General features: G+C 37.4%; 1 protein-coding gene across 1 annotated transcript; it reads right to left on the bottom strand.

Moving 5' to 3' along the window:
* Positions 1-419: 419 nt before the first annotated feature.
* LOC129266487 (uncharacterized) lies at positions 420-27,636 on the bottom strand. Its single transcript, XM_064103964.1, has 5 exons — positions 27,548-27,636; positions 25,675-25,767; positions 20,493-20,603; positions 18,772-18,921; positions 420-11,732 (listed from the first exon to the last, which is right to left on the bottom strand). Exons 1-5 carry the CDS (start codon positions 27,612-27,614, stop codon positions 2,182-2,184), a joined length of 9,972 nt encoding a protein of 3,323 aa, XP_063960034.1. The 5' UTR covers positions 27,615-27,636; the 3' UTR covers positions 420-2,181.
* Positions 27,637-27,672: the final 36 nt, after the last annotated feature.

Here is a 27,672-nt window from a genome sequence, read left to right as displayed (position 1 = left end):
GGTTTCTTGATTCCATAACGCAAAGGTTAGCGATTAATCATACACTTGATTTTCATGATAATCATTGCAAGATTAGTTCAGCAAGGCAAGAAGTATCAGCTACTGTAGTCTTCCAGATTACCATTTAACAGATTCTTATTTTTTTTTTTGGAGGGGGGGGCTTATTTGGCCCCCACTTATCTGCTGTTGATCAAACAACACACAGGACATACTCTATAAAAGGACAAGTCCACCCCAACAAAATCTGAAAGTTGAACACTGAAGATTTCATCAAAATCAGATGTAAAAAAAGAAAGTTATGACACTTCTAATTTCCTCCTCATTATCAATTGAAACAATTAATTCCACCCTAAACATATGGAATAAGAATTGTTTAATACTATACAGTACGTCTCAGTCAAGTTGGTCCTATCACAAAACACCTCGTCGCAACTTGGACATTTCATGGGTTCCCCTCCCCCAACAGTCTTTGTGTGGACAGTGAGTTGTTCAAACGAATGAAAACTTTCTCCACATGAACATATATAATTGAGGGTATCATCGTTTGTATGTACTGATAGGTTATGATCTGTACAATCTTTGCCATGGCTGATTTGCATGTTATCTTGGTCAGACATGTCTTTTTGATTGGAATCAATTAGTTGCTTTTCACTGTAAGATGCTTGATCAACAGCTGTCCAAGGTAGAAGGACAGGAAGACTGTAGAGGTGTCACGTCAGGAGTGAAACTATTGCATATCCCTTGAAGTTTCGTTTTACAAATGTGTGAGAATTTACAGGCAAGTTCGTAGCTATCTGTATTGTTTGGTAGAGGTGAAGATTGTCGACGATTGAGGAGTCTGTTAGCCAAAAAGAAGAGTTGTTTTGAGTCACCTTGGCACTCAACAAGACCTACGAGGTAAGATTGCTTCGACCTCTTGACGAGAGAGTTGACAAGGTTGCGCTGAACCCGGAAATGATCCCTGTCAATCAGTAGTCCACTTTTCCCCACTTCATCTTCAGTCTTCATCAAATACGCTTCAGTAAAGTGATGTCAGAGCTGTACCACGGACAGTCCACATGGCTCTTTACCTTTCTAGTCCTTGGTGGAGTGTGGATGTTGAGAAGCTTCTCAAGCTCAGTGTTGTAGCAAAGAACAGCATTATCGACGTTGTCTGTAGCAGAAAGGATAATGCTGCTATCAGCTACATCTTGGGCAAAGGTTACTTGATCTATGTCTCGGATGTTTGGGAGATAAATGTTGATCGAGTCAGATTCGGCTTGCTGAAACCAATCTCCCAAACTGCTGAGTGATCCGAGATGCCCGGAGCAACCTTCCGTTGGTGTAGTTCTATACATGCTGCTGTTGAGAAAGTGAAAATTCTTCCAGAAATCTGGAAATGCTCTGTCTGCTCTGTGGCCTGTAGATTACTGCAACATGACGTGGAATGGGGGCTGTATCGTGAATAATTCCACAGAAAGGAGACCCTTGAAAGACCAAGAAAAGGGTCAAATTGGCAAGGTATCAATTTAATAGTCTCCAAGATAACTGTAGTTTGTGATATCTGTGGAAAGGCTCTGAAAACCTCCTGAAAGCACTCTGATTGATTATCATATACTAGTGATACAATGACCTTCTAAAGGTTAGTCAATTGTATTTTATTGGTCAATAAGAGGTATATGATGATCTTCAGAAATGTTTGGACTTTCAGTGATCTTTGGTGGATCTCTGAGCTTTTAAAGTTATGATGGCAATTCAACAAATACCCCCCAACACTGCCAAAGTTCATAAACCCTAAATGACCTTTGACCTTGGTCATGTGACCTGAAACTCGCCCAGGATGTTCAGGGAAACTTGATTACCATTATGTCCAAGTTACATGAACTAGGTCCATAAACTATCAAAGTAATGATATTTCAAAAACTTAATCTTGGTTAAGATTTCGATATAGATTTCCCCAACATGGTCTAGGTTCATTGACCATAAATGACCTTTGACCTTGGTCATGTGTTCTGAAACTCAAGCATGACGTTCAGTAATATGTGATTACCTTTATGTCCAAGTTTCATGAACTTGGTCAATATACTTTTCAAATTATGATGGTATTTCAAAAACTTAACCTTGGTTAGGATTTCAGTGTTGCCGCTGTCTCGCTCTGCTATGCCGGTGAGACAAAAATGATTAAGATTTCTTTGTTCCATGTTAATTAGAATGGGTTTTCAAATGTACAGTCAATTCACAGATTGTCTGATATCTGTTTTCACAAACAACACATAGATGGGGGGTTTCTTTATACAGACGTTTCCTGTGATTCAATATCTCGTCAAATCCTGAAAACCTTTCTCCACATTTATCACACATCAGATAGTTGACTTCCTTGTGTACCTTTTTTAAGTGCCTATTGCGACTAGTGGTTGTTATAAATGCTTTTCTACATAATGGGCACTTGAAACGCTTCACACCATAGTGCCATGTCATATGAACTTTAAGGGCACTTGGCCCAACACACCTAGCTGGGCACTGGGAGCATTGAAATGGTCTTTCACCTGTATGCACTCTCCGCACATGAAGATTGACATCAGATATCGATTTGAACTGCCGCTTGCATACAGGACATTGGTTTTTACCAGCATGCCTTTTGATGTGCCGATTTAACTCGTACTTATCACTGAAAAGATCTTGGCATATGGTGCACTTGTATGGCTTGCCACCCCTGCATATGTAAAGGTGCTGTGATAGGAGCTGTTTGGAAGCAACGCTGTACCCACAGTCAGGACATGTGTGAAATTCCTGCTTTTTGTGGACCGATTCTACATGAATCAACAACCGTGCTTCTGAAACACATGCTCTTCCACATATGTGACACAGATGGAGAGCTGGTATCCTTTTTGTATGGACACGTACAATGTGTTTCTTAAGCTCATTCTTATTAACGAAACCCTTTCCACATTGGATGCATTTATGAGGTCTAATTGAGCGATGCCATTTCACATGTTTTCTAAGGTTTTCTCTTATAAAGAGTTTATCACATGACAAGCATTTCAAAATCCTGCTTTCATCATGGCGTGTTGCATGTCTCTTAAGGCTTTCCAAGTGAGGATATTGTTTACGACATTTCAAACACTCAAAGATTGGGTCTTTTTTGTGCGTTTGCATGTGTTCTTCATACTCTTTACTTGCATGAAAATGTTTATCACACACTGGACACCAACGATGCTTGTGCACTTTTAGATCATGCTCGCAAATTTCGTTTGCATTCACAAATAGTATCCCACACTTTACACATTCATAGAGGTTCTCTTTCTTGTGCATTTGCATATGTTCAGCAAGGCTACTGTCTTGGGAAAAGCTTGCCTTGCACATGGAACAAGCAAATGGTTTTCCACCTGTATGAAACTTAAGATGGTTGATTAATTGATTCTCAAGGGCAAATTTGTCTTCACATTCAGTACACTTATATTGCAGCTCTGCATGCATTTCCATATGAAGCTTATACAAACATTGACCTTCAAATGTTTTCTTACAGATAGGGCACTTATTACATTTGACCAGTCCTCTCTGGTGACTGTAGAGAGCTTCCTCACTGGCAAACCTCTCACCACACTCACAAACTTTCTTCAAAATATCCTCATGACATCTCATCAAGTGTTGCAAAAGCGAGAGTTTGCCAGGAAAACGTTGTTGGCATTCAGAGCAGGAACAAAGTCTTTCATCAACAGTTTGATCACTAAGCTCCTCTAGACTTGATTCTTGATCATTTTCTCTCTGAGCGTCTACTACAGTCAATGCACTGCTAGATTCATCACTCTTTGTACCCCTTCCATTAAGTTCTGAACTGATGCTCATCTGATCATCATCATAGTCATCAAACAAATCCTTAGTCATGGTAATTGATCTGGTCTTCTCACTCATTTCTTTGCTCAACTGAGGCTCTTTAAAACTTGTTTGTGTTTCAACCAGGCTCATATTAGAATCAGAGTTGTGAAACACCTTGATGGACTCTTCTTCATTAGAATTCCCTTGATCATGAGCTGTGCCATGTGTGGTAATGTGAGCAATGACTTCTGCTTTGGAAGAAAACCCCTTTCCACATTCACAGATCTGATCAAGGACAACCCCATGGTGTTTTGCAGAATGCCAGATTAGTGATTTCCGTTTAACAAAAGTCGATGAACATTTAGAGCAAGACAAATATTTTTCCCCTGTATGGAAATAAGCTATGTGTTCTCTCAGGCATGATGATTTTCTGAAACGCTTATTACACTGAGAGCATACATATGTCCCATATTTACGATCTTTTTTGGAGGAGCCTGCCTTAATTGATTTTTTGCCTCTTCGAAATTCAGTTGGGAGAGTCTTGTTTTCTTTACTTTCAGTAAGGTGTGATTTCATGTGTGCTGTTAATTCATAGCTCCATCGAAAGGTCTGTTCACATTCAGGGCATTTGTGATTTTTTTCCAGGTGCATAAGTATATGGCAAATGTAAGAAGACCTTTCACAAAACACCTCATCGCAATTTGGACATTTCATGGGTTCCCCTCCCCCAACAGTCTTTGTGTGGACAGTGAGTTGTTCAAACGAATGAAAACTTTCTCCACACGCACATCTATAATTGAGGGTATCATTGTTTGTATGTACTGATGGGTTATGATCTGTACAATCTTTGCCATGGCTGATTTGCATGTTATCTTGGTCAGACATGTCTTTTTGATTGGAATCAATTGGATGCTTTTCACTGTAAGAGACTTGATCAACAGTTACCCCATGAAAACTTAATGAATGATCCACAAATTGCGCCCTTCGTCTAAAGGATTTTGGACATAAAGAACATTCAAAAGGCTTTTTACCAGTATGTGTGTACATATGTTCTTTACGATGACTGGTATATCTGAACTTTTTCCCACATACAGAGCAACCATAGGGCTTAGGAATTTCACGTGATCTAGATTTTAAGGAGATTCCTTTACTTATTGGTTTCTTTTGAGCAAGAATTTCAGTGTGATACTCGGAAGACTTGTTTCCACTATTAGACACTCGATCAATAGTTACCACATGAGAATCTTGATCAACAGTTACCCCATGAGACTCTTGATCAACAGTTACCACATGAGTCTCTTGATCAACAGTTACCCTATGAGACACTTGATCAACAGCTACCCCATGAGATACTTGATCAACAGCTACCCCATGAGATACTTGATCAACAGCTACCCCATGAGATACTTGATCAACAGCTACCCCATGAGATACTTGATCAACAGCGACCTCATGAGATACTTGATCAACAGCTACCCCATGAGACTCTTGATCAACAATTTCAACATGAGACACTTGATCAGCAGTTACCCCACAAGACTCTTGATCAACAGCTACCCCATGAGACTCTTGATCAGCAGTTACCCCACAAGACACTTGATCAACAGTTACCCCATGAATACTTAATGAATGATCCACAACTTGTGCCCTTCGTCTAAAGGATTTTGGACATAAAGAACATTCAAAAGGCTTTTTACCAGTATGTGTGTACATATGTTCTTTACGATGACTGGTATTTCTGAACTTTTTCCCACATACAGAGCAACCATAGGGCTTAGGAATTTCACGTGATCTAGATTTTAAGGAGATTCCTTTACTTATTGGTTTCTTTTGAGCAAGAATTTCAGTGTGATACTCGGAAGACTTGTTTCCACTATTAGACACTCGATCAATAGTTACCACATGAGAATCTTGATCAACAGTTACCCCATGAGACTCTTGATCAATAGTTACCACATGAGTCTCTTGATCAACAGTTACCCTATGAGACACTTGATCAACAGCTACCCCATGAGATACTTGATCAACAGCTACCCCATGAGATACTTGATCAACAGCTACCCCATGAGATACTTGATCAACAGCTACCCCATGAGATACTTGATCAACAGCGACCTCATGAGATACTTGATCAACAGCTACCCCATGAGACTCTTGATCAACAATTTCAACATGAGACACTTGATCAGCAGTTACCCCACAAGACTCTTGATCAACAGCTACCCCATGAGACTCTTGATCAGCAGTTACCCCACAAGACACTTGATCAACAGCTACCCCATGAGACTCTTGATCAGCAGTTACCCCACAAGACACTTGATCAACAGTTACCCCATGAATACTTAATGAATGATCCACAACTTGTGCCCTTCGTCTAAAGGATTTTGGACATAAAGAACATTCAAAAGGCTTTTTACCAGTATGTGTGTACATATGTTCTTTACGATGACTGGTATTTCTGAACTTTTTCCCACATACAGAACAACTATAGGGCTTAGGAATTTCATGTGATCTTGAGTTTAAAGAAAGCCCTTTACTCATGATATTTGAACTTTCCATATTTCCTTGAAGTTGTTTTCTGTTAGTTTCTTGAATAGTAGCCTGAGGATTACTAACAGAGGTGATTCTTTGTTCGAAATCTGTGTAGAGTACTTTGGAAAGAACAGTACTATTTGATTCATTAGTTTTACCAATTTCACTAGAAATATCATCTGTGTTATCAAAATGACATTTAAATTTGTCATCTAATTGTTTTTTACTTTCACCAACAACATGCAGCTGCTTTCGAGTAGTGCCTTTCAGTTTGGTAGAAAACCTGTTTCCTTGTCTGGACAAATAATCTTTACTAATCCCATGATGTCTTAATGAATGTCTCAAAAGGCTTCTCTTTTGAATAAATGATTGTTGGCATATAGAACATACATAAGGCTTTTCGCTACTATGCTGATACATATGTTCTTTCAGATTACTTAACTTGCTAAACCTTGAACCACTTTTAGCACATACATAGGGACTTCCAAGTGAACATTCTTCACTTTGCACATATGATGGAGCATTGGAAGGAGAAGTATTTGATGTACTTTCACCTGATGTGTTTCTATTGTTATCAAGGATTTCACTGACACTGGACTCTAGACTTTCATTTGGTTGTTTACTTTTAGTATATTCTTCTCGTAATTTCAGAGATAACATGCATGAAGATAAATCTTCACGAAGGCTATTGATTTTAACTGCATCACTTCCTTCACTCAATTGGCTCTGTTCTCCTTCATTCCTAGACTCCCCTGTATATTCAGATTCTTCTACATTGCCAAGTCCATGAATCACGTCAGGTTGTATTCCCTCAGAATCTAACAGAGTGTCTTTAAAATTGCACAACGGAGAATGTATGACAACACAAACTGGGCCTTGATCTTGATGTTGACCCATAGTTTTTGGCTGTTCTTGATCTTCACTATGTGTTTGCTGATGGCGTTGCTTGTCACCAGGGCTATTAATTTTCTCAAGACAATCCTCAACTGGTAGTTTGTAAACTAAGACTTTAAGTTTGGAAGAAAACTTGTATCCCTGTTCAGATAACTGATCATAACTAAACCCGTGAACTTTTAAAGAATGACTTACAAGGGCCCTCTTACGAGCAAAAGATCGTTGACATATACAACACATAAAAGGCTTTTTACCGGTATGGGTATCCATATGTTCTATCAGATGATTTGTCTTCTTAAACCTTTTCCCACACTGAGTGCAAGCATAGGGCCTAGTGTGCTTAGGAATATCATGTGATCTAGATTTTAAGGACAGCCCTTTACTTATTTGTTGCTTGTGAGCAAGAATTTCAGTTTGATCCTCAGAAGACTCGTGTCCACTGTTAGACACTAGATCAACAGCTACCCCAGGAGACACTAGATCAACAGTTACAAAAGACTCTTGATCAACAGCTACCCCATGAGTCTCTTGATCAACAGTTACCCCAGGAGACACTTGATCAACAGTTCCAAGAGACTCTTGATCAACAGCAACCCCACGAAACACTTGATCAAAAGTTACCCCATGAGTCTCTTGATCAACAGTTACCCCATGAAACACTTGATCAACAGTTACAAGAGACTCTTGATCAACAGTTACCACATCAGACACTTGATCAATAGCAACCCCACGAGTCTCTTGATCAACAGCTACACCACGATACTTTTGATCAACAGCTAACCCATGACTCTCTTGATCAACAGTTACCACATCAGACTCTTGATCAATAGCAACCCCACGAGTCTCTTGATCAACAGCTACCCCACGAGACTTTTGATCAACAGATACAAGAGACGCTTGATCAACAGCTAACCCATGACTCTCTTGATCAACAGCTACCCCAGGAGTCTCTAGATCAACAGCTACCCCAGGAGTCTCTAGATCAACAGCTACCCCAGGAGTCTCTAGATCAACAGCTACCCCATGAAACACTTGATCAACAGTTACCCCATGACTCTCTTGATCAACAGTTACCACATCAGACATTTGATCAATAGCAACCCCACGAGTCTCTTGATCAACAGCTACCCCAGACTCTTGATCAACGGCTAACCCATGAGAATCTTGATAAAGAGCTACCTGATGAGACTCTTGATCAACAGTTACCCCATAAAAAAATGGAACAACAGTCACCCCACAAGACTCTTGACCAACAATTACCCCATGAGAATCTTGACCAACAGCTACCTGATGAGACTTTTGATCAACAGTTACCACAAGAGACCCTTGATCAGCAGATACCCCATGAAACACTTGATCAGCAGTTACCCCATAAGAATCTTGATCAACATTTATCCCATGATGTCTTAATAAATGCTCTACAAGGTCCGTCCTTCGTCTAAAGGATTTTGGACATAAAGAACATTCAAAAGGCTTTTTACCAGTATGTGTGTACATATGTTCTTTCAGATGATTTGTCCTCTTAAACCTTTTCCCACACTGAGCGCAAGCATAAGGTCTAGTATACAATTGCTTAGGAATTTCATGTGATCTAGATTTTAAGGACAGCCCTTTACTTATTTGTTGCTTGTGAGCAAGAATTTCAGTTTGATCCTTGGAAGACTTGTTTCCACTGTTAGACACTTGATCAACAGTTACCCCATGAGTCTCTTCATCAACAACTACCCCATGAGACACTTGATCAACAGTTACCCCGCGAGACACTTGATCAACAGTTACAAGAGACTCTTGATCAACAGTTACCACATGAGACACTTGATCAATAGCAACCCCACGAGTCTCTTGATCAACAACTATCCCATGAGACTTTTGATCAACAGTTACAAGAGACTCTTGATCAACAGCTAACCCACGAGTCTCTTGATCAACAGCAACCCCACGAGTCTCTTGATCAACAGCTACCCCATGACTCTCTTGATCAATAGCAACCCCACGAGTCTCTTGATCAACAGCTACCCCATGAGACTTTTGATCAACAGATACAAGAGACTCTTGATCAACAGCTAACCCATGACTCTCTTGATCAACAGCAACCCCACGAGTCTCTTGATCAACAGCTACCCCATGACTCTCTTGATCAATAGCAACCCCACGAGTCTCTTGATCAACAGCTACCCCATGAGACTTTTGATCAACAGTTACAAGAGACTCTTGATCAACAGCTACCCCATGACTCTCTTGATCAACAGCAACCCCACGAGTCTCTTGATCAACAGCTACCCCATGACTCTCTTGATCAATAGCAACCCCACGAGTCTCTTGATCAACAGCTACCCCATGAGACTTTTGATCAACAGTTACAAGAGACTCTTGATCAACAGCTAACCCACGAGTCTCTTGATCAACAGCAACCCCACGAGTCTCTTGATCAATAGCTACCCCATGAGACTTTTGATCAACAGTTACAAGAGACTCTTGATCAACAGTTACAAGAGACTCTTGACCAATAGTTACCCCATGAGAATCTTGACCAACAGCTACCTGATGAGACTTTTGATCAACAGTTACCCCATGAAACACTCGACCAACAGTTCCCCCATGAGACTTTTGATCAACAGTTACAAGAGACTCTTGATCAACAGCTACCCCACGAGTCTCTTGATCAACAGCTACCCCATGAGACTCTTGATCAACAGCTACCCCACGAGTCTCTTGATCAACAGCTACCCCATGAGACACTCGACCAACAGTTACCCCATGAGACTCTTGATCAACAGTTACAAGAGACTCTTGATCAACAGTCACCCCACAAGACTCTTGACCAATAGTTACCCCATGAGAATCTTGACCAACAGTTCCCCCATGAGACTTTTGATCAACAGTTACAAGAGACTCTTGATCAACAGTTACCCCATGAGAATCTTGACCAAGAATAACCCCACGAGACACCTGATCAACAGTTACCCCATGATGTTTTAATAAATGATTTACAAGGTCCGTCCTTCGTCTAAAGGATTTTGGACATACAGAACATTCAAAAGGCTTTTTACCAGTATGTGTGTACATATGTTCTTTCAGATTAAATGTCCTCTTAAACCTTTTCCCACACTGAGTGCAAGCATAAGGTCTAGTATACAATTGCTTAGGAATTTCATGTGATCTAGATTTTAAGGAAAGCCCTTTACTTGTGCTCTTTGAACTTTCTGTATTTCCCAGTTTGCTTAATATATCATCACTTTGGCTATGCATTTCCTGGTGAACATTACCATGTTGTTCCCACTCATCGGTTATATCAATCTTTTCCTGATCTGCTCTATGTATTTGCTTTTGATTTGTTTCAAGTGATTTGTTGTGACCTCGGTCATGTGATTGCATGTAATTTGTGACAAACTTTTCATTGTGAGCAATGTCTTTATTTTCAGAAGCAATCTTCTTTCTACATTCAATCACCTCATTCCCATGTTGTTCTGATGAATGCCTTACGAGTTGCTTCATACGATTAAAGGATTGTGGACACAAAGAACATTCAAAAGGCTTTTTACCTGTATGTGTATACATATGGACTTTCAGACTCAACATTTTCTGAAACTTTTTCCCACATTGAGAGCACACATGGGGCCTGTTAAGAGACGTCTGTTCATTACACAATGTTTTTGAATGTACTGTACTATTTGAAACATTGCCTTTACAAATGTTGTTAGGTACATCACCTGTGTTATCTATTCGCTCAATAGCATTTCCATCAAATCCTTTTATACTTTCACTTTGTGCATGACACTGCTTTTGAGTAATGTCTTTACGTTTGGAAGAAACCTTGTCTCCCTGTTTGGACACACCACCTTGACCAACCCCATGAAGTCTTGATGAATGTCTAAAAAGGTCATGCTTTCTAACAAAGGATGATGGACATAACGAACAAGCAAAAGGCTTTTTACCAGTATGTGTATACATATGTTCTTTCAGGCGACTTAACCGACTAAACCTTTTATCACAATCAGAGCAAGCGTGGGGTCTTCCAACAAAAGATCTGGAAGAAGTTGTTTCTCCCTGGTTAGACTTTCCATCATTGCCTACTCCATGAACCATAATCAAATGTCTCTTAAGATTTCTCTTACGTGTATAAGATTGTTGACATTTACTGCATGGAAAAGGCTTTTCACCATTATGCTTTGACTTATGTTCTTTTAGATTCCAAAGCTTCTGAAACTTTGTCCCGCATTGAGAGCAATCATGGGGCCTTCCAGGTGACGTCTCTTTACTCTGCACAGATTTGCAACAAGACAAAGAACTGCTTCTGTGGTCTACACTGACATGACAAGCAAGATCATTTGATCCTCTCAAACATCTTTGTGACCTCTCCTCTCCAAGGTCACACGAGTTTTCTATTGATGCTGGTAAGTGAGGTCTATCTACTCCTTGAGAATCCTTGCTATAGTCTTTGATGCTGCTCTGCTCTTGAGATATATCTTTCCCAGTGCACTCTGAGGACATGTCAATCCTTGAAGTAGTACCTGGTTGTCATAAACATAAAGGGTGGTAATCAAACCTCAACACTAAACAAGAATTTTATTACACTCATGAAAACAACGCTAGGTTTGGTCTTCCTTCTTAACCCTATCTAGGCAGCGTTAGTTTGGGAGATCATATGACCTGGGAGGCACCCCCCTCCCCCCTGAGATCTCGGCTGTAGATCGCAAGATTGCGCCGAAAATTGGCATGCAGGTTGTCTGGGACATAATCTATGAAATTCTATATCAATTCATTTCATGCCGATTTCTATTAATTGATTATGCTGAATTATGCATGATTAGTATGCAAAATAATACTTTTTCCTCTAACTCCCTAAATAAAGCTCCAAATGTTCTAATTTTGGTGTATACACTCATTGTGGTGTTTTTTTTTAGCAAAATGTAAAGAAAAATGATTGTGCCATCAGATCAGTTTTGCAATTTCTTATGTATTTGTTTGTCTTTTTGAACTTTTGTTTTTCATTGCTTTTTCAATGAAATTTGTTGGGGACTCTTCTGAGATAATAAAAAGCATAAGATAAATATATTTAGACCAGCAAAAGTAAAAATTATCATACATTTATGATTAATGGTTGATAACACAATTTGCATTGACTTTGTACACAAAATCAGGTTTTTGAACAATTTTGGGGCTGACATGCACTAAAACAATGTTGCGTAATGTCAGAACCGTGTACCTGGGTGTCACAAATTTGATCTCAAAAGATGCACAAAACTTAAAATCAAAATGTCAGAGAGTGACGCAGTCAAAATATTTCGCGTGGCGAAAATATTGCGTGAATTAATTGGGGGCCTCTATGGCCCCTCCCCCGGCCTAGATAAGGTTTAAGACAATCTAGATCAATTGGTAAAGTGGTCACATACTTGGCAGTTACTCTTTAATGAGAACATGTGTAAAGTAATGCACTATGGCAAGAAGAAACAGAAGTTTACCTATACAATGGAAAGCAATGATGGGAGAAAGCATTTGCCAACTAATAACGGGAAAAAGAGCTAAAAGTAGGGGAGACCGGGGTTAGTTGGAACATGGGGTAAGTTGAAACATTGTAATTTTCTTTAACGTCTTTAAATAAATTTCTGCAATACTGCCCTCAAGTTATTGTCATTATCAAGAGCCATCCACCATATTACAGTCAACACATGTGCAACAAGCCTGGTGAAGTTAGAAACAAATTTTTGTTTTTTTGACCTTTTGTGTAATTTTTTTCTCGTTCAGAAATGTTTGATTATCTCAGAGAAGTTTATAGATCAAGTTGGCCAGTTTGGGGGTATAATAGACACTTATACCAAGCTACAAAATGAGGTTATTAATATGCCATGGTGAAGTCCCTTTTTTGTGCTGTAAGCTTATAAATGTCAAATGGGCCTCCGGGGTTAGTTGGAACAAAGTTGAAGGGGCTAGATGGAACATGTTCCAACTTACCCTAAACATCATAATTTTTCAACCAAAAGTCGTAAATGTATGATTTACTTTTGCTGGTTCAAATAGATTCACTATTTATGATCGCAAAAGACTCCTGACAAAGTCCATTGGAAAAAACAAAGTTCGGAAAACAAAAATACAAATTAAAAAAAAAAAAAAAAAATACATAATAAATTATATTTTTTGAATTTTTGGTGGATATTTGTTATAAATGTAAAAATTAATACTCTCACCAAAAAACTACTAGCTTAATAAATAGAGTTAAAGGCACAAACATACCAAAAAAAGCAAATTTCAGGAAAATTTTATATGCTTATTTGCATAATTAATTATGAAAAAAATATAAACAATTAATTTTTGTCTTATAAATTTGATGCAGAAGTACATGAAATTGCTGAGAGTACACCTAATTGCATGTAAACTCAAATGCACCCAAATATGCGGAATTCTACTACACAGTCTGCTTGTGTGAGTGGCTGTATAATAGAAAGCCTAAATTTCAATGAATCCACACTTTAATATTTTGAACTTGAATAAGATAAAGCAAATAGGCTAAAACCATGTGATATTACAGTTTTAAGTAGTTTAAGTATAATTCTTAATTGACCATGCAGTGTTCCAACTTACCCCATACCATGTTCCAACTTACCCCGATATGGGGGTAAGTTGGAACGTTTGCGATGGTCTTGTTCAAGTTCGATTTTTTCAGTAACCATAATGGAGTTAAAAATTTTATGGGGTACATTTGAAGCCCTGAGATATATGCTTCAAGCTGATATATCGATTGTTTCTCGAATAAAATCTATTTGGATTTTACAGCCATTTCTGTCAAAAATGTTCCAACTAACCCCGGTCTCCCCTACTCTTTGATGCTCATCTGTCCTTCTCGTCACATGCAAAAGATGTATATAAAAGTGCTGATATAAAGCTTGGCATGATAAAGAGATCCTTCATATCCCTTGGTACCAAAAATATGCTTCAGCTATTATACAAGTCTATTATCCATCCAACCCTTGAGTATTGTAATACAGCATGGCATCCAAGATTCACAAAGGATGAGGACAAGCTTGAAAAGGTCAAACAAAAAGCTTCTAGACTTATCACTGAAACAAGATATCTCAACTACCCTGAAAGACTGAAGGCACTGAAATTACCCACACTTAAATATCGCAGCCGTGCAGAGGGCAGATCAGATTCAAATGTTCAAAATCTTCCTTGAATCCAAGGACTTTAGGAGCAATGTCCTGTTGATATATACATAGATTCCCAGACCAGAGGGCATGACTACAAAGTGAGAAAACCAGCATGTAAGTCCAGGAAGAGACAAATGTCATTCTCTGCAATTAATCATAAAAACAATATATACGACAATTGGTATTAAACTTTGTGTTACTCCCTAATTTGTCTGGAATAACCGTGGCTTAACCATTTTTAACTTCTTGGCTTTTCTCAGACCACATGTTTTACAGAAAGTTCACAGAAATATTACTGAAGGATCACTTGTTGCATAAAAGGTCACTGAAGGACAATTGAAACTCTTCTGAGGACCATTGAAAGATCATTGTAGGAGTAGTTCAGCAAGGCAAGAAGTGTCAGTTACTGTAGTCTTCCAGATAACTATTTCACAGATTCAACAAATCTAACCATATCGGTAGCCTTGGACATTTTTAAATTGGCCCCACAGATCTGGTGTTGATCATGCAACACCCATGACATATTCTCCAAAATTAGATAGTTAATTTTATCAAATCAAATTCAAACCTATTCTGGATTAATCAATCCTACAGGCCAATTAATGCATAGAATTACAAGCTGGATGTAAATGTTGAAATGTAGATCCAAACCTCTACCAACTTTGGCAAAAGAAAGTAAGTGTTGTTTCTGAAACACCCTTTGTATGTTGCACGTTCAGGCAAAATTTGGGGAAGAAATGATCGTTCTTTGGAAAGATATTGAAGAAAATATGCTGTTAAATTGCATTGACGCCTGAGCCATTGCTCATTTACAACAAATTATAGTTTTGAAACTTGCTTCCTTTGGCCAAAGTAGGGCAGAACTGTCTCGGCACTCTTATGTGATTCTCATTAAATGTTTCATAAAAATATGTTGATATATTTCTTATGTATCTTCTTGTTTAAAAAATTATATGTATTTCTTTTTGTGTTTGTTATAACAAAGGAAATCATTGGTGACTTTATTTAGGTCATGACTAACATGAATTGCTTTTTATCACTTAAGGTAAAAAAATAATGATACATTTCAGTATTTTGACTACATGCATAGTTACATATGACTTTATATTTTTGAGCAATTTTATTTGAGACTTACACTTACAAAACGTTGTGTGAATATGGAACTGTTTACCCCTGTGCGAGACTTAAAGGAAAACAAGGAGGTACATGTAGACTAACTACAAGTCTCGCATGATTTTTGGAACAATAAACTATGCAACATGATCTATTGACCCTGGATGACCTTTGACCTATCATTCTCAGGAACACACATTTGGTATTACCCAAGAATAAAATGTAGCAAATGTGAACATAACTGATGCAAAAATAAAGAAATGAGAGCACATTGAACAAAAACACTTTGAACATTTTTGTAAGTAACAAGGAAAAGTGAATACTACTGTAGGGATTTGCTGTACTTCGTTCCTAAAGATGAAACAAGAAGTCATGAAACCTGGTCTCACGATCGTCCGATATTTCTGATTTATCAAAAAAAAAAAAAAACTGTCAAGGGGAGAAGGCTAAAAGGACCCCTCCTGTCACATAATTTGTTCATGCCTTGCATCATGTGATCCATGTCATGTGATTGTACTATGAGATTGTCTCTCAGGTATTTGATTGTGAGCCAGGAAATCCAAAGGAAGAGCTTTGAAATGTCTGGGAAAAACACAGTCCCGTCATGCTAAATTGAATGCCTCACCAATCTTCTATGACAGCCACAGGCAGTACAACAGATGTTCTCGCATGTACACTAGCATCTTAAATTTCTAACCACAATGAGGGCAAATATCCTTTTTAGCAGATTTTCTTTTCTAAACCTTTGATTTTGATTGCCAGTCAGATGGATATGGGAGTGTCTGAATCATTCTAACATAATCTCTAATTGGAAGAAAACCACTGCATAGAGACGATACACACTCATGCTCTCTTCCTAAGTCGTGTTTTTTCCTTTTATGCAATATCATTTCATGTCTGAAATTGAATGTTCGTTGACAGCGACAGCATTTAAACCTTTTCTCCATGTGCATTTTCATATGAGAGAAATAGCTCTCTTTCTTTGTGAAAGTATGTTTGCATGTAAGACACTCCATTAGTTTGTCTTTACGGTGTGTACCCTGGTGTATGGTCAAATATTCTCTTGAATGAAACTTAGCACCACACCAACAAACATGAGTAAACATATCAACATGTTTGGCCATTAAATGCCTAAGAAACTGATTTCTTGCACTGAATTTTTCTTGGCATTCAGGACATACAAATTGGCCCATAAGCATGCAGGCATGTTCATCCAAGTGCATTGTGTCTTGAAAAGTTCTCTTACATGTACTGCAGAAAACCCTTCTAAGTCTGCCATTCTTGAGCAAGAAGAGGAGAGTCTTTGTAAGAGGTGTAATCTTCACATACCCAGGACAATATACCTTTCTTGTACTGCAATTATGTAAAAAGGCTTCAGGATAATTCATGTTCTCTGGGATTTTATTCTCACACTGGGAACAATGTTTGATTTTCTTTTCCTTGCTTTGAATCTTATGATTGATTAAGTGTTTTTCAGAAGTAAACATTTCACCACATTCACAAGAAACCCTGTATATGCTCCTATGTCGTATCTTTGTGTGATACGCAAGATCTCTCAGTCTTGTAAAGCTTTCATGACACTGAGAACATTTGAAAGGTGTTATCTCTGAATGAACCCTATACTGGTGTTCCTTTAGATGATATCTTTTAGAAAATTTCTTACTACACAGTGGGCATGTATGTGTCTTCGATACAGGCATTTCTGCATCTACCATTACAACATCACTGACTTCAATAGTCTGGTTATCTCCCTTCCCTACAGTACCGGTTACAAATTCATCATCACTGACTTCACTAGTCTCGGTATCTCCCATCCCTACAGTACCGGTTACAAATTCATCATCACTGACTTCATTAGTCTTGGTATCTCCCATCCCTACAGTACCGGTTACAAATTCATCATCACTGACTTCATCAGTCTGGGTATCTCCCATCCCTACAGTACCGGTTAAAAATTCATCAACACTGACTTCATTAGTCTGGGTATCTCCCATCCCTACAGTACCGGTTACAAATTCATCATCACTGACTTCACTAGTCTTGGTATCTCCCATCCCTACAGTACCGGTTACAAATTCATCATCACTGACTTCATTAGTCTGGGTATCTCCCATCCCTACAGTACCGGTTAAAAATTCATCATCACTGACTTCATCAGTCTGGGTATCTCCCATCCCTACAGTACCGGTTAAAAATTCATCATCACTGACTTCATTAGTCTGGGTATCTCCCATCCCTACAGTACCGGTTACAAATTCATCATCACTGACTTCACTAGTCTTGGTATCTCCCTTCCCTACAGTACCGGTTAAAAATTCATCATCACTGACTTCATTAGTCTGGGTATCTCCCATCCCTACAGTACCGGTTAAAAATTCATCATCACTGACTTCATTAGTCTGGGTATCTCCCATCCCTACAGTACCGGTTAAAAATTCATCATCACTGACTTCATTAGTCTGGGTATCTCCCATCCCTACAGTACCGGTTACAAATTCATCATCACTGACTTCACTAGTCTCGGTATCTCCCTTCCCTACAGTACCGGTTACAAATTCATCATCACTGACTTCACTAGTCTTGGTATCTCCCATCCCTACAGTACCGGTTACAAATTCATCATCACTGACTTCATTAGTCTGGGTATCTCCCATCCCTACAGTACCGGTTACAAATTCATCATCACTGACTTCACTAGTCTTGGTATCTCCCATCCCTACAGTACCGGTTACAAATTCATCATCACTGACTTCATTAGTCTGGGTATCTCCCATCCCTACAGTACCGGTTACAAATTCATCATCACTGACTTCACTAGTCTCTGTATCTCCCATCCCTACAGTACCGGTTACAAATTCATCATCACTGACTTCATTAGTCTGGGTATCTCCCATCCCTACAGTACCCGTTACAAATTCATCATCACTGACTTCATTAGTCTGGGTATCTCCCATCCTTACAGTACCGGTTACAAATTCATCATCACTGACTTCATTAGTCTGGGTATCTCCCATCCCTACAGTACCCGTTACAAATTCATCATCACTGACTTCACTAGTCTTGGTATCTCCCATCCCTACAGTACCGGTTACAAATTCATCATCACTGACTTCATTAGTCTGGGTATCTCCCATCCCTACAGTACCGGTTACAAATTCATCATCACTGACTTCATTAGTCTGGGTATCTCCCATCCCTACAGTACCCGTTACAAATTCATCATCACTGACTTCATTAGTCTGGGTATCTCCCATCCTTACAGTAGTGGGTAACTCATCATTCATAATATTACCGATTTGACATGTGGTTTGCAAAGATTCTGTGAGACCTTCTTGAGTATTATATGATGAATCCTGATGTGTTCTTTCCTTGTCAGGTAACTCTTCTCTCTCTACCAAGGACTCAGCTCTCAAAGGCCATTGCTCAGGTTCAATAGGGGTATCTGATAATCATAAACATAATGGAATTCAAATACTAAATAACAATATAGCACTTTTAAAAATAAAGTTTCTAAGCGCTACATACTATTAACCAGCTTTAGTGTACAGTACATGTAGCTACCGGCGCTTTAGCATTCAAGTTTTTCCATGTTATGAAAATCACAAAAATAATCCCTGTGTTTAAAAAAGAAGATACAGATAACATTGACAATTATCAGCCGATTTCAATTTTACCTTCATTTTCTAAAATTCTTGAAAGGCTGGTTTTTAATAGACTAGTTTTTTACATGATTTTAATGTATTATGTTCTGACCAATATAGATTTCGTAAAGATTTTTCAATAGGGTCTGCAATTCTTGATTTATATGATAAGATACTACGTTATGTTGATGTCAATAATCAGCAATATGTGTTTTCATTGATCTTTCGAAAGCCTTCGATAACATACCTTCATGATATATTGTTAGCTAAATTATGTTTTTACGGCGTCAGAGGTCTGCCTCTTGCCTGGTTTCATAGTTATCTGTCTGACAGAAAACAGTATACATCAATAAATTCTCATAATTCTTCTAATAAAACTATATATAATGCAGAGTTTCATTTCTGATTCACTGCCTCCTAACCTCTTAACAGCTTTATCTACAGTTATAAAACACAAAGCTCTAAAAAGTTCCATCAGTGGAAAGTTTCGTCACATTTGTTACATTGTTCTCTCCATTATGTTGGTCCAAACATTTGGAAAACTTTACCGTCTTCTTTACAGTCTGTATGTTTTAATAATGCCTTTAAGAGGCTCTATAAAAGACATCTTCTCTCTTTTATGATGCCTAATTGTAATTACGTTTAATTGTCCCTTTCTTTTCTCAGTTTAAATGTCATTAATTATATACATTGCAGAGAGCACTATACCGGTTTTGCTGTGGAAGCGCAGGTGAATCTGTTCACCTGTCGGGAGCGGCTGCATATTTCTATGGTGTTGTGTGGATCGTGGTTTGGCTGTTGCTACATCGGGTAATTTATGCTTGACGTAGTAGCGGCTTTTGTGTGTAATCTGTATACTGCCTGGTATGTGCATTGGCTCCCGGCGGGTGGATGGAGGCACTATGACCAGGCGTTGTTTTATTGCGAAACCTGTATGCATGTAATCATGATTGTTGTGCGTTTTGGTGCATCCAATTCATCAAGCCTTATTGACTTTTACTGATGCACCCTTTCTATTATTTTTTAGTCATATTTTGTACTTTATTATTTGTATGATATGAATGCTTATTTCCTATTTGTATCATTTTAATCAATTTGATATTTCCATTTTTACTTGTACATATGTATTTTTAATGGAAATAAATAAAAGAATGAATCAATGAAGTAACAGCCGTAAATTGAAGCAAAGCAGCCAAAATAACACAAGGGTTCTTACAAACTCCTCCTGGTGGCACAGAATCGGGTCTGTTTAATAGCTGGATATATGCTGCCTCAAGCATGCGCAAGTGAGTGAAACTCCTTGCCTCGGCTGAGCACCTTAAAGCAAACAAATAAATAATCAGAATTTAGAAATAGTCTTTTTTTTTCTTACGGGAAGTGGTTTCTTGTTGTAAACATTCCTCTTCTTCCTCCTTGATGAAGAATGTATCATATCCATCGCTCTTTGATAACAACTTCTCCTCATTCTTACAGATGGTGTCTTCTACACATGTGGATGAGAAAAATAGAAAACAAAATGAAATCTTACTGAGCCATTGAGTTTGGCCTGTTTGTAAGGTCTACCAAATCATACACCTGTGTGCCTTTCTACCCCCCCCCCCCCCCGCAATAGGGTTTATTTAGTCAGACTACACCTCATGAATATTCATGAAATGTTCATGTGACAGAATGGTTATTTTCAACATACCAATCACTTCAACTAGCAAAGCAAGATCTGTAAATCATTGCACTGTTGTAAGATAACTGCTGTCCAGTTTACTGATGCAGGTTGGAGTCCAGCTATGAAAGATTTTTCAAAATTCTCTTTTTTTTAAAATTTTTGGCAAGACTCTGAAAAAATACAAGTCCACGATTTGTAGTCAGCCTCCAACACAGAGAAAGTAGGGAAAAATATGCTACCTGTGCTTGCTTTCCAAATGCCGACATGTTTACAGCAGAAACTTCTCTTCCGGTAAACCAAGGGAGCAATAAATAAATATACCCAAACTAACATCCTGTATCTGTTTCAAAGTAACTTCTGGTTCATCAGAAATACCTCACTCTCTTCTTCCATACAAACACACTCCAGGGCTCCGTAACACAAAGATAAATCGCTAAATGAACTGACCACTCAATATCAATGTTACACGCGCATTTGGCGCAAAATGCTGACTAGGAACCAATCAGAAGTGTTCTTTCATATTTGCTATTCATCGCAAACCTTTGTGTTACGGGTCCCTGGCCTGGTCTACTAGCATCATTGTTGTTATAAAGCTGCTTGATTGATTTCTTTGAAAGATTAGGCAATAAACATGAACTTTGAAAGATTAGGCAATAAACGTGAGCTTTGAAAGATTAGGCAATAAATGTGAACTTTGAAAGATTAGGCAATAAACCATAGCACTTTCATGTAGCATCTTTTATCATCTCACGCCTGAGCTTTAATAACAAGTCCTGAAAAACATACTTTCACCAAACAGTCAGACCACAGCTCGCGCGATAATGAGCATATTCACGGAGATTTATTCAGCGGCACTCTAGCGGTCTCCGAAGGAAAACGTGCGATCAATTTGGCTTGATTTTCCCACTGAATTGGAGGGGCTGAAGTTATAGCTCTGTACTGGTCGCTAACTTCAGTTTACGTCGAAACGAATTGTGGCAAGTTATTCTCAAGACCTTCATCTACATTTTGGTATATAATTTTCCATATTTCGACATTTTCAACCTACCATTTTTACCTCTTTAATTGATGCTTATTTTAGTAATATTTTAACTGCGATTTTGTAGTCGGAATTTCACTTTTGGTTTCTGACTTTGCTACATAACCAAATTGTTTCGATCGGGGTTTTTTAGAAAGAAGAAAAGTCACTGTTCAAAATATGTCAGAACCAACTTGACGCAAACTCACCTTATATTTTTATTTTAGAGAAAATGATACCCTAAAAATCAAGAAATTTACGTTTTACCCGGAAGTAACCTTCTCGTTCACTCCACGATGGTGCGAAATAATGCCAAAATTACCTTCGTCGCGGGTTGGTAGAATTTCGCCTTTGGTCCCATACGTTGAAACTTCTGTAATGATGGCAGATGGCTCGCATTATATTTGTGACTGTGGACGGTGGACTTGTTTTTTTTTAATTAAGACTTAATATAAACGAAGCTTAATAAGTAGATCCCTTCTAAAGTTTTATTCAAATGATTATCAGGTTTCCGAATTCCATCAAGTTTTTATAGATTGAGATATTTCTTGATTTGTGTTGAAAATTGTAATGTTAACCTTTTTTCTTAATTAGTCGAAGTTGAGCCCCATGGTGATTTTTGCCCCAGGCTGCGGTTAAGAATTAAATGATGATTAGCTCAGACAGTCTACTCTAGAGACTAAAAACAGTTTAAAGTCAAAGTAAAAAGTCTGGTACTACCGTACTCAGTAGTATTTATAAACCATTTTGTTCAAATAAAAAAAATTGTGGCTGTCACAGACAGTACTTAGTTAGTCTCTTAATTGACTTACATGTAACATAATTCATACTTTGAATAATTTAGACTATTTCTCTCTTTTTTGTCTCTTCTACACACAGATCTGCATACTTGCTGACTCTGGTCTCTGCTTGCTACTTCATTCTGGGAGATTCCATCATGTACTATAATGGTCAGACCATGATTTGGACAAAGCCCTATTTTCGTTTGCACATTTTGGACTGATAATGATACAACAGAAAATTGATCTTTATCGATATTGGAAACAAAAAAATTAGAGCACAGTTTTGGGGAGGACTAAGAATACTGACTTGGACAGGAATACAGCTTGACAAAAATAAAAATTCACAATTCAAAACCAAAGAACATTTTTAATTTTTAATGCATTGCAAGAAACTTTCTACTCAATCACACATTCCAAAATTAAGGGCAAGTCCTTTGATTAAACACAAACATGTAGTTGATTTGCAATTGAACATAAGTTTCTTGCAATGCCCCATAATTATATTTTGTTCTCAAGCAACTCTGTTATATGCTATCTAATGTGCTGAAGGTTAAGTGCCATGTATGTTCACAATTTTTTTTTTCGAAAGGTATAATATATTTGTCCTTTTAAACGGTATTTGAATGTGGTTACGCCTTGTTTTTGTTTTCCACAGTAATTATTGCATGCATGAACAGAAGTGAAATAGTTGTTGTGAAGCACTGTATGAATGTTGTGTGATCATGGAGCTATGGTGTGATGGTATTATAATTAATTCATAATTTTTGTTATAAGACTGTAAACCTGGTGGATGTGAGGGAGTGGCCTGGATGAAAGGAAAGTGAGCATGTGTCCAATTACTGATTTGCATATGTTTAGACAATTTTGTTCGTGGATAAATATTAATGTGCATTCCCTATTCCAAGCAAAGAGTAAAGGAGAAGTCCACCTCACCAAAAAATTAATTTGAATTTAAAGAAAAATAAAGTATTGCAGAGAATTTCATAAAAACTATGATTCAAAATTCAAAAAATTACTATTTTGACATTGAGAAATTTGCCTAATTTTATAAAACAATTATATGCTCATCTTGGTCAATGTGCAAATTACAGAACCGATTATGTCACACGCACTTTAATTTCTTGTGTATTTTTTTGTTTGATACATGTACATGACATGTATATTTTATTTTAATTTTCATTAACAAATTTTGAGAGGGATTTTAATTCCTCCATTAACATTCGTAGTTTCCATAAATGTAACCTATTGTGATTCGAGAAAGATTTTTTTACATCAAATTTGCTAAAATTTATATAATAAAAATGCAACAAAAATTTAAAGAGTAATTTGATGTGAGTGACATAATCAACTCTATTTGCATACCATTGTTTTGTGTATATAACTGTTTTGTGTTAAAACAGGGAAATTTCTGTATTTATTCAAATACTTTTTTGTTGGGCGTTGTGGCGTGCGCCTGTAATCCAAGCTGTGGGGAAGTTACAAATTGATGCAGAGGTTCGAGCCCTGGTCACGTCTTTCGGATGGTGATGTTAAAGGTCGGTCCCAGACGTAAATAATCATATCTGATTGATACACGTCTGACAAAACTCAAATACACACACACACGTTGATGTGCACTTGACCTTTAACTCACTTCCCTACCCACCCCTGCCCAAAAAAGTGTAATCAAGAACTTGAAAATCAAAAGCAGTGATTAAGAAGAAGTAAGAATTAATCATAGAGCTATTAATAGCTCCATGATTTAATAAATACAGGCCTAAATAGAACTTCATATGAAAGTAAAAAAAAAGAGAATAAAGCTGGGTAGGAACGATGAAGGAATATGATTTAAAGAAAAAGCATAAACATATCCCCATCAACCCCCCCCCCCCAAAAAAAAAAAAAAAAAAAAAAAACACATTTCGGCGGGTTCGAACCAGGGTCCTTGTACACGTCAAAACATAGCGCTCACGCAATTCGCCATCGATCTCTTCCGTACTACTTCCGGGTTTTTTAAGTTATATATAATGTTGTAAGTCTGTGCGCCGCTGTTAACCAATCAGAACGCGTCGGCAATTCTACTACAATTCCAATCATTTCGCGATGGACATTGCCGTGGTTTTTTGTGGTTCCTGACTTTGCTACATCATGAAATTTCATAATTCTTTTTTAGTCGTAAAGAAGAATGTCTACGCTTTATATTGATTATAATATCAATTTGACGCAAGTGTGATTTTGATGCAAAAATGCGCTCTGTTTATTCACATATATTTCTTGAAAAAAATCATTTTTTCTAAGCTAAATATCGGTCTTCAAAATACATTAAATGTGCATTTTATTTAGCTGATCAGAAATTTCACAGTTTTATCTATAAAATAAGACCAATTATGTGAGGAATAAACGATTCTAAGAGCAAAAAACACCGATCGGAAAGTTCATCTTCACAGCTCATTACGTATGCATAACCACGGACGGCTATGCATACCGCTGAATAAAATAGAGCACTTTCGGACTGACTGCAAATGACTTCTTTCAACTTTAAATACTTGATAAAGTGGCTTGTATTTTGAAGTCAGGTTTAACTTGGGCCATGGTCAAACTCTGTGTTAAAATTATGGGAAGCCAAAAATGTCATTTTCATGAAATTAACTTTCCTATCTTTAGTTGGCCACTTCTTTAGGTTTATATGGTGAAGAAAACTATTTCAGTATACCCAGTTGTTGTGTGTCCGGACAGGTTGTGTGTCCGGACGATCAATTTTAGAAAGTCATTTGGAAAAATTTGAAAGCGAAGTTTCATAAATTTTTAGTACAAAATGTTAGGAAATATTATAAAGAACAAAATAGAAGATGATTACAAGTATTGAATTCATATTTTTTGTGTAATCCAAAGACAAAAAAGAAGGCTTCAAAAATATAAGGTGTCCGGACACCCGACCCCCCATCCTACTATTCCCGGTCAGTTATGAATGATTTGATTTGTCAGCAGACAAATTTAACTTGAACTGTTAAAGATACATGTCACAATCGACTATCTTTAGTTAACCAAAACTTTAGACCAGAGTTAGATTATTAAAACTTGAGTTCAGAATACAGGCCAATGTCTAGAATCTCACCTGACTTGATATGACTTTGTTCACAATGGATTGATAAGCCAGAATTGATACGACTATTTTCAGGTTTGTCTGCATCCTCCTCTTTGATAATAACTGAAACATACAAGGTGAAATAATGATTAAATACCCTTCATGGCAATTCCTTGGTAAAATATTTAATACCCAACAATCAACTGTAAAGGCGACCGCACACCTTACGACTGGTCTGCGACCCGATTTTAGAATAAAATGTAGTAGTATTTGATGCTAATATTAAAACTTGGAATATCTTACTGTGTAACGTTCGAAATCATCGTACGAATACCTGTGTTCAAATCTGTGACTATGCTATCATCCTTCTTAGAATAAAGGCAAATTTAATATCTAGTCGTAATGACGTCATAGCTGTCGTACGATTGGTTACGATTTGAAACTGATTTGGCCTTTACTCCAAAATAAAGGCTTGCAATATTTCAAAATAGTTATATTAGTATTCTTCCAATTAATCTTAACCTCAAATAAAATTATATGTCCCATGAACATTTTCAGAAAATGAGCAAAATGCGATTTGTTCCAAAATCGGATCGCGGACAGTCGTAAGGTGTGCGGTGGCCTTTAGTCACCCATTTTCAAAAGCCCTTTCATACTTCACAGTATCCAATGAGTGACTTTCATTTAGCGCAATAAAGGGTACTGTATATTAAAACGGAACATTGTGAATACCAAATTCATGTCCACAATTGAGAAGAGTACTTGGTATTGGAGTTGAGTGATTAATGATTTCGCAATAAATAATAAGTAATATGATCTTTTGAAGCCAAGATGACCTTTGACCTATGTGTGGTATTACCTAATGATTATTTGTGCAAAGTGTATTCACAATTGATGTAGAAAAAGAAATGAGAGCAAGTTAAACAAAAACTTGAAGGATGGTCATGATCATGACCTCATATCATTTGACCTTTTGAACATAAATTTGGTATTACCCAAGGATATACCAAGGATAAACATAATTGATGCATAAATAAAGAAATGAGAGTAAGTTGAACAAAAACCAACATATTGGAACAGACTAGTTTACAGACTTATAGACCAAAACAGGAAAAATGATTGTGTCTCTGCTGAACATCGTTCAGGTGAGACAAAAAAAATGTAAATTTCATGATTTTTGTTTAGGGAAAAATCATTTTAATAATCATAACTGGGGCCCGTTGAAGAAAGAGTTGCAATCAATCGCAACTCTAAAAATCATGCGCAAGTCCCAAATGCGCGTTGTTGATTGGTCGAAAATCAATTTGAGTTGCGATTGATTGCAACTCTTTCTGCAACGGGCCCCTGGATAATTAAAAAAAACCTGGTAACCATTTAATAAAAAGGCCTTTTCTTTCATTCGTTTCAAGTCAGGAAGTTAAACATTTTTTTTTCAATTTATCATTTTCAAAAGAAAAGTGATTTTAATAAATGAAGTTTACAGTATATGTACTTGATACTGTATTAAACAATAATTTAATCATTTTAATGTACAGTGTACAACAACAAAAATAATAAATGGGCACAAATATTACATTCCTTCATATGAAATAAAATAATATATGACACTACCTATATATTACTAGAAAACAAGGGATAAAGGGACACCCTCCCCCCCAAAAAAAGAGAGAATAATTAAATATAATAAAACTTAAAGTCTCAATATCAGTTGAAAAGAATAATGAAGTTTGATCAAGATCTTACAAAAGATTCATATTTCAAGATTTTACGACATATAATTCTTAACATCGTTTTTGAGCGAAAACCAGCTAATTCATTCCTTTTTAAACATTTTTTTACTTTGCGTTTTATATTTTACCTTACAGTAGTGGGGTATTTTGAATGATCTACCAGCATCACATACCTTCTTGCTTACACTTCACAGATGATGTTGTTGAGGACTGTGAACCAGCATCTGTTCTTACATCCATCGCTTCTCACTCTATTTCACCTGGAGATTGAAGACAAAAGAAAAAGCATACTAGAAGT

The sequence above is a fragment of the Lytechinus pictus genome, chromosome 8 (genome assembly GCF_037042905.1).
Source record: "Lytechinus pictus isolate F3 Inbred chromosome 8, Lp3.0, whole genome shotgun sequence".
Lineage (NCBI taxonomy): Eukaryota > Metazoa > Echinodermata > Echinoidea > Temnopleuroida > Toxopneustidae > Lytechinus > Lytechinus pictus.
This window is presented reverse-complemented; position numbering and strand designations above follow the sequence as displayed.

Coding starts and splice junctions, on each gene's coding strand:
- LOC129266487 (XM_064103964.1), bottom strand. CDS start 27,614: ATGGATGTAAGAACAGATGCTGGTTCACAGTCCTCAACAACATCATCT. Junction 18,922..20,492: donor ACAACAAGAAACCACTTCCC/GTAAGAAAAAAA, acceptor TATGATTATCAG/ATACCCCTATTGAACCTGAG. Junction 11,733..18,771: donor GCAAACCACATGTCAAATCG/GTAATATTATGA, acceptor TATGACAACCAG/GTACTACTTCAAGGATTGAC.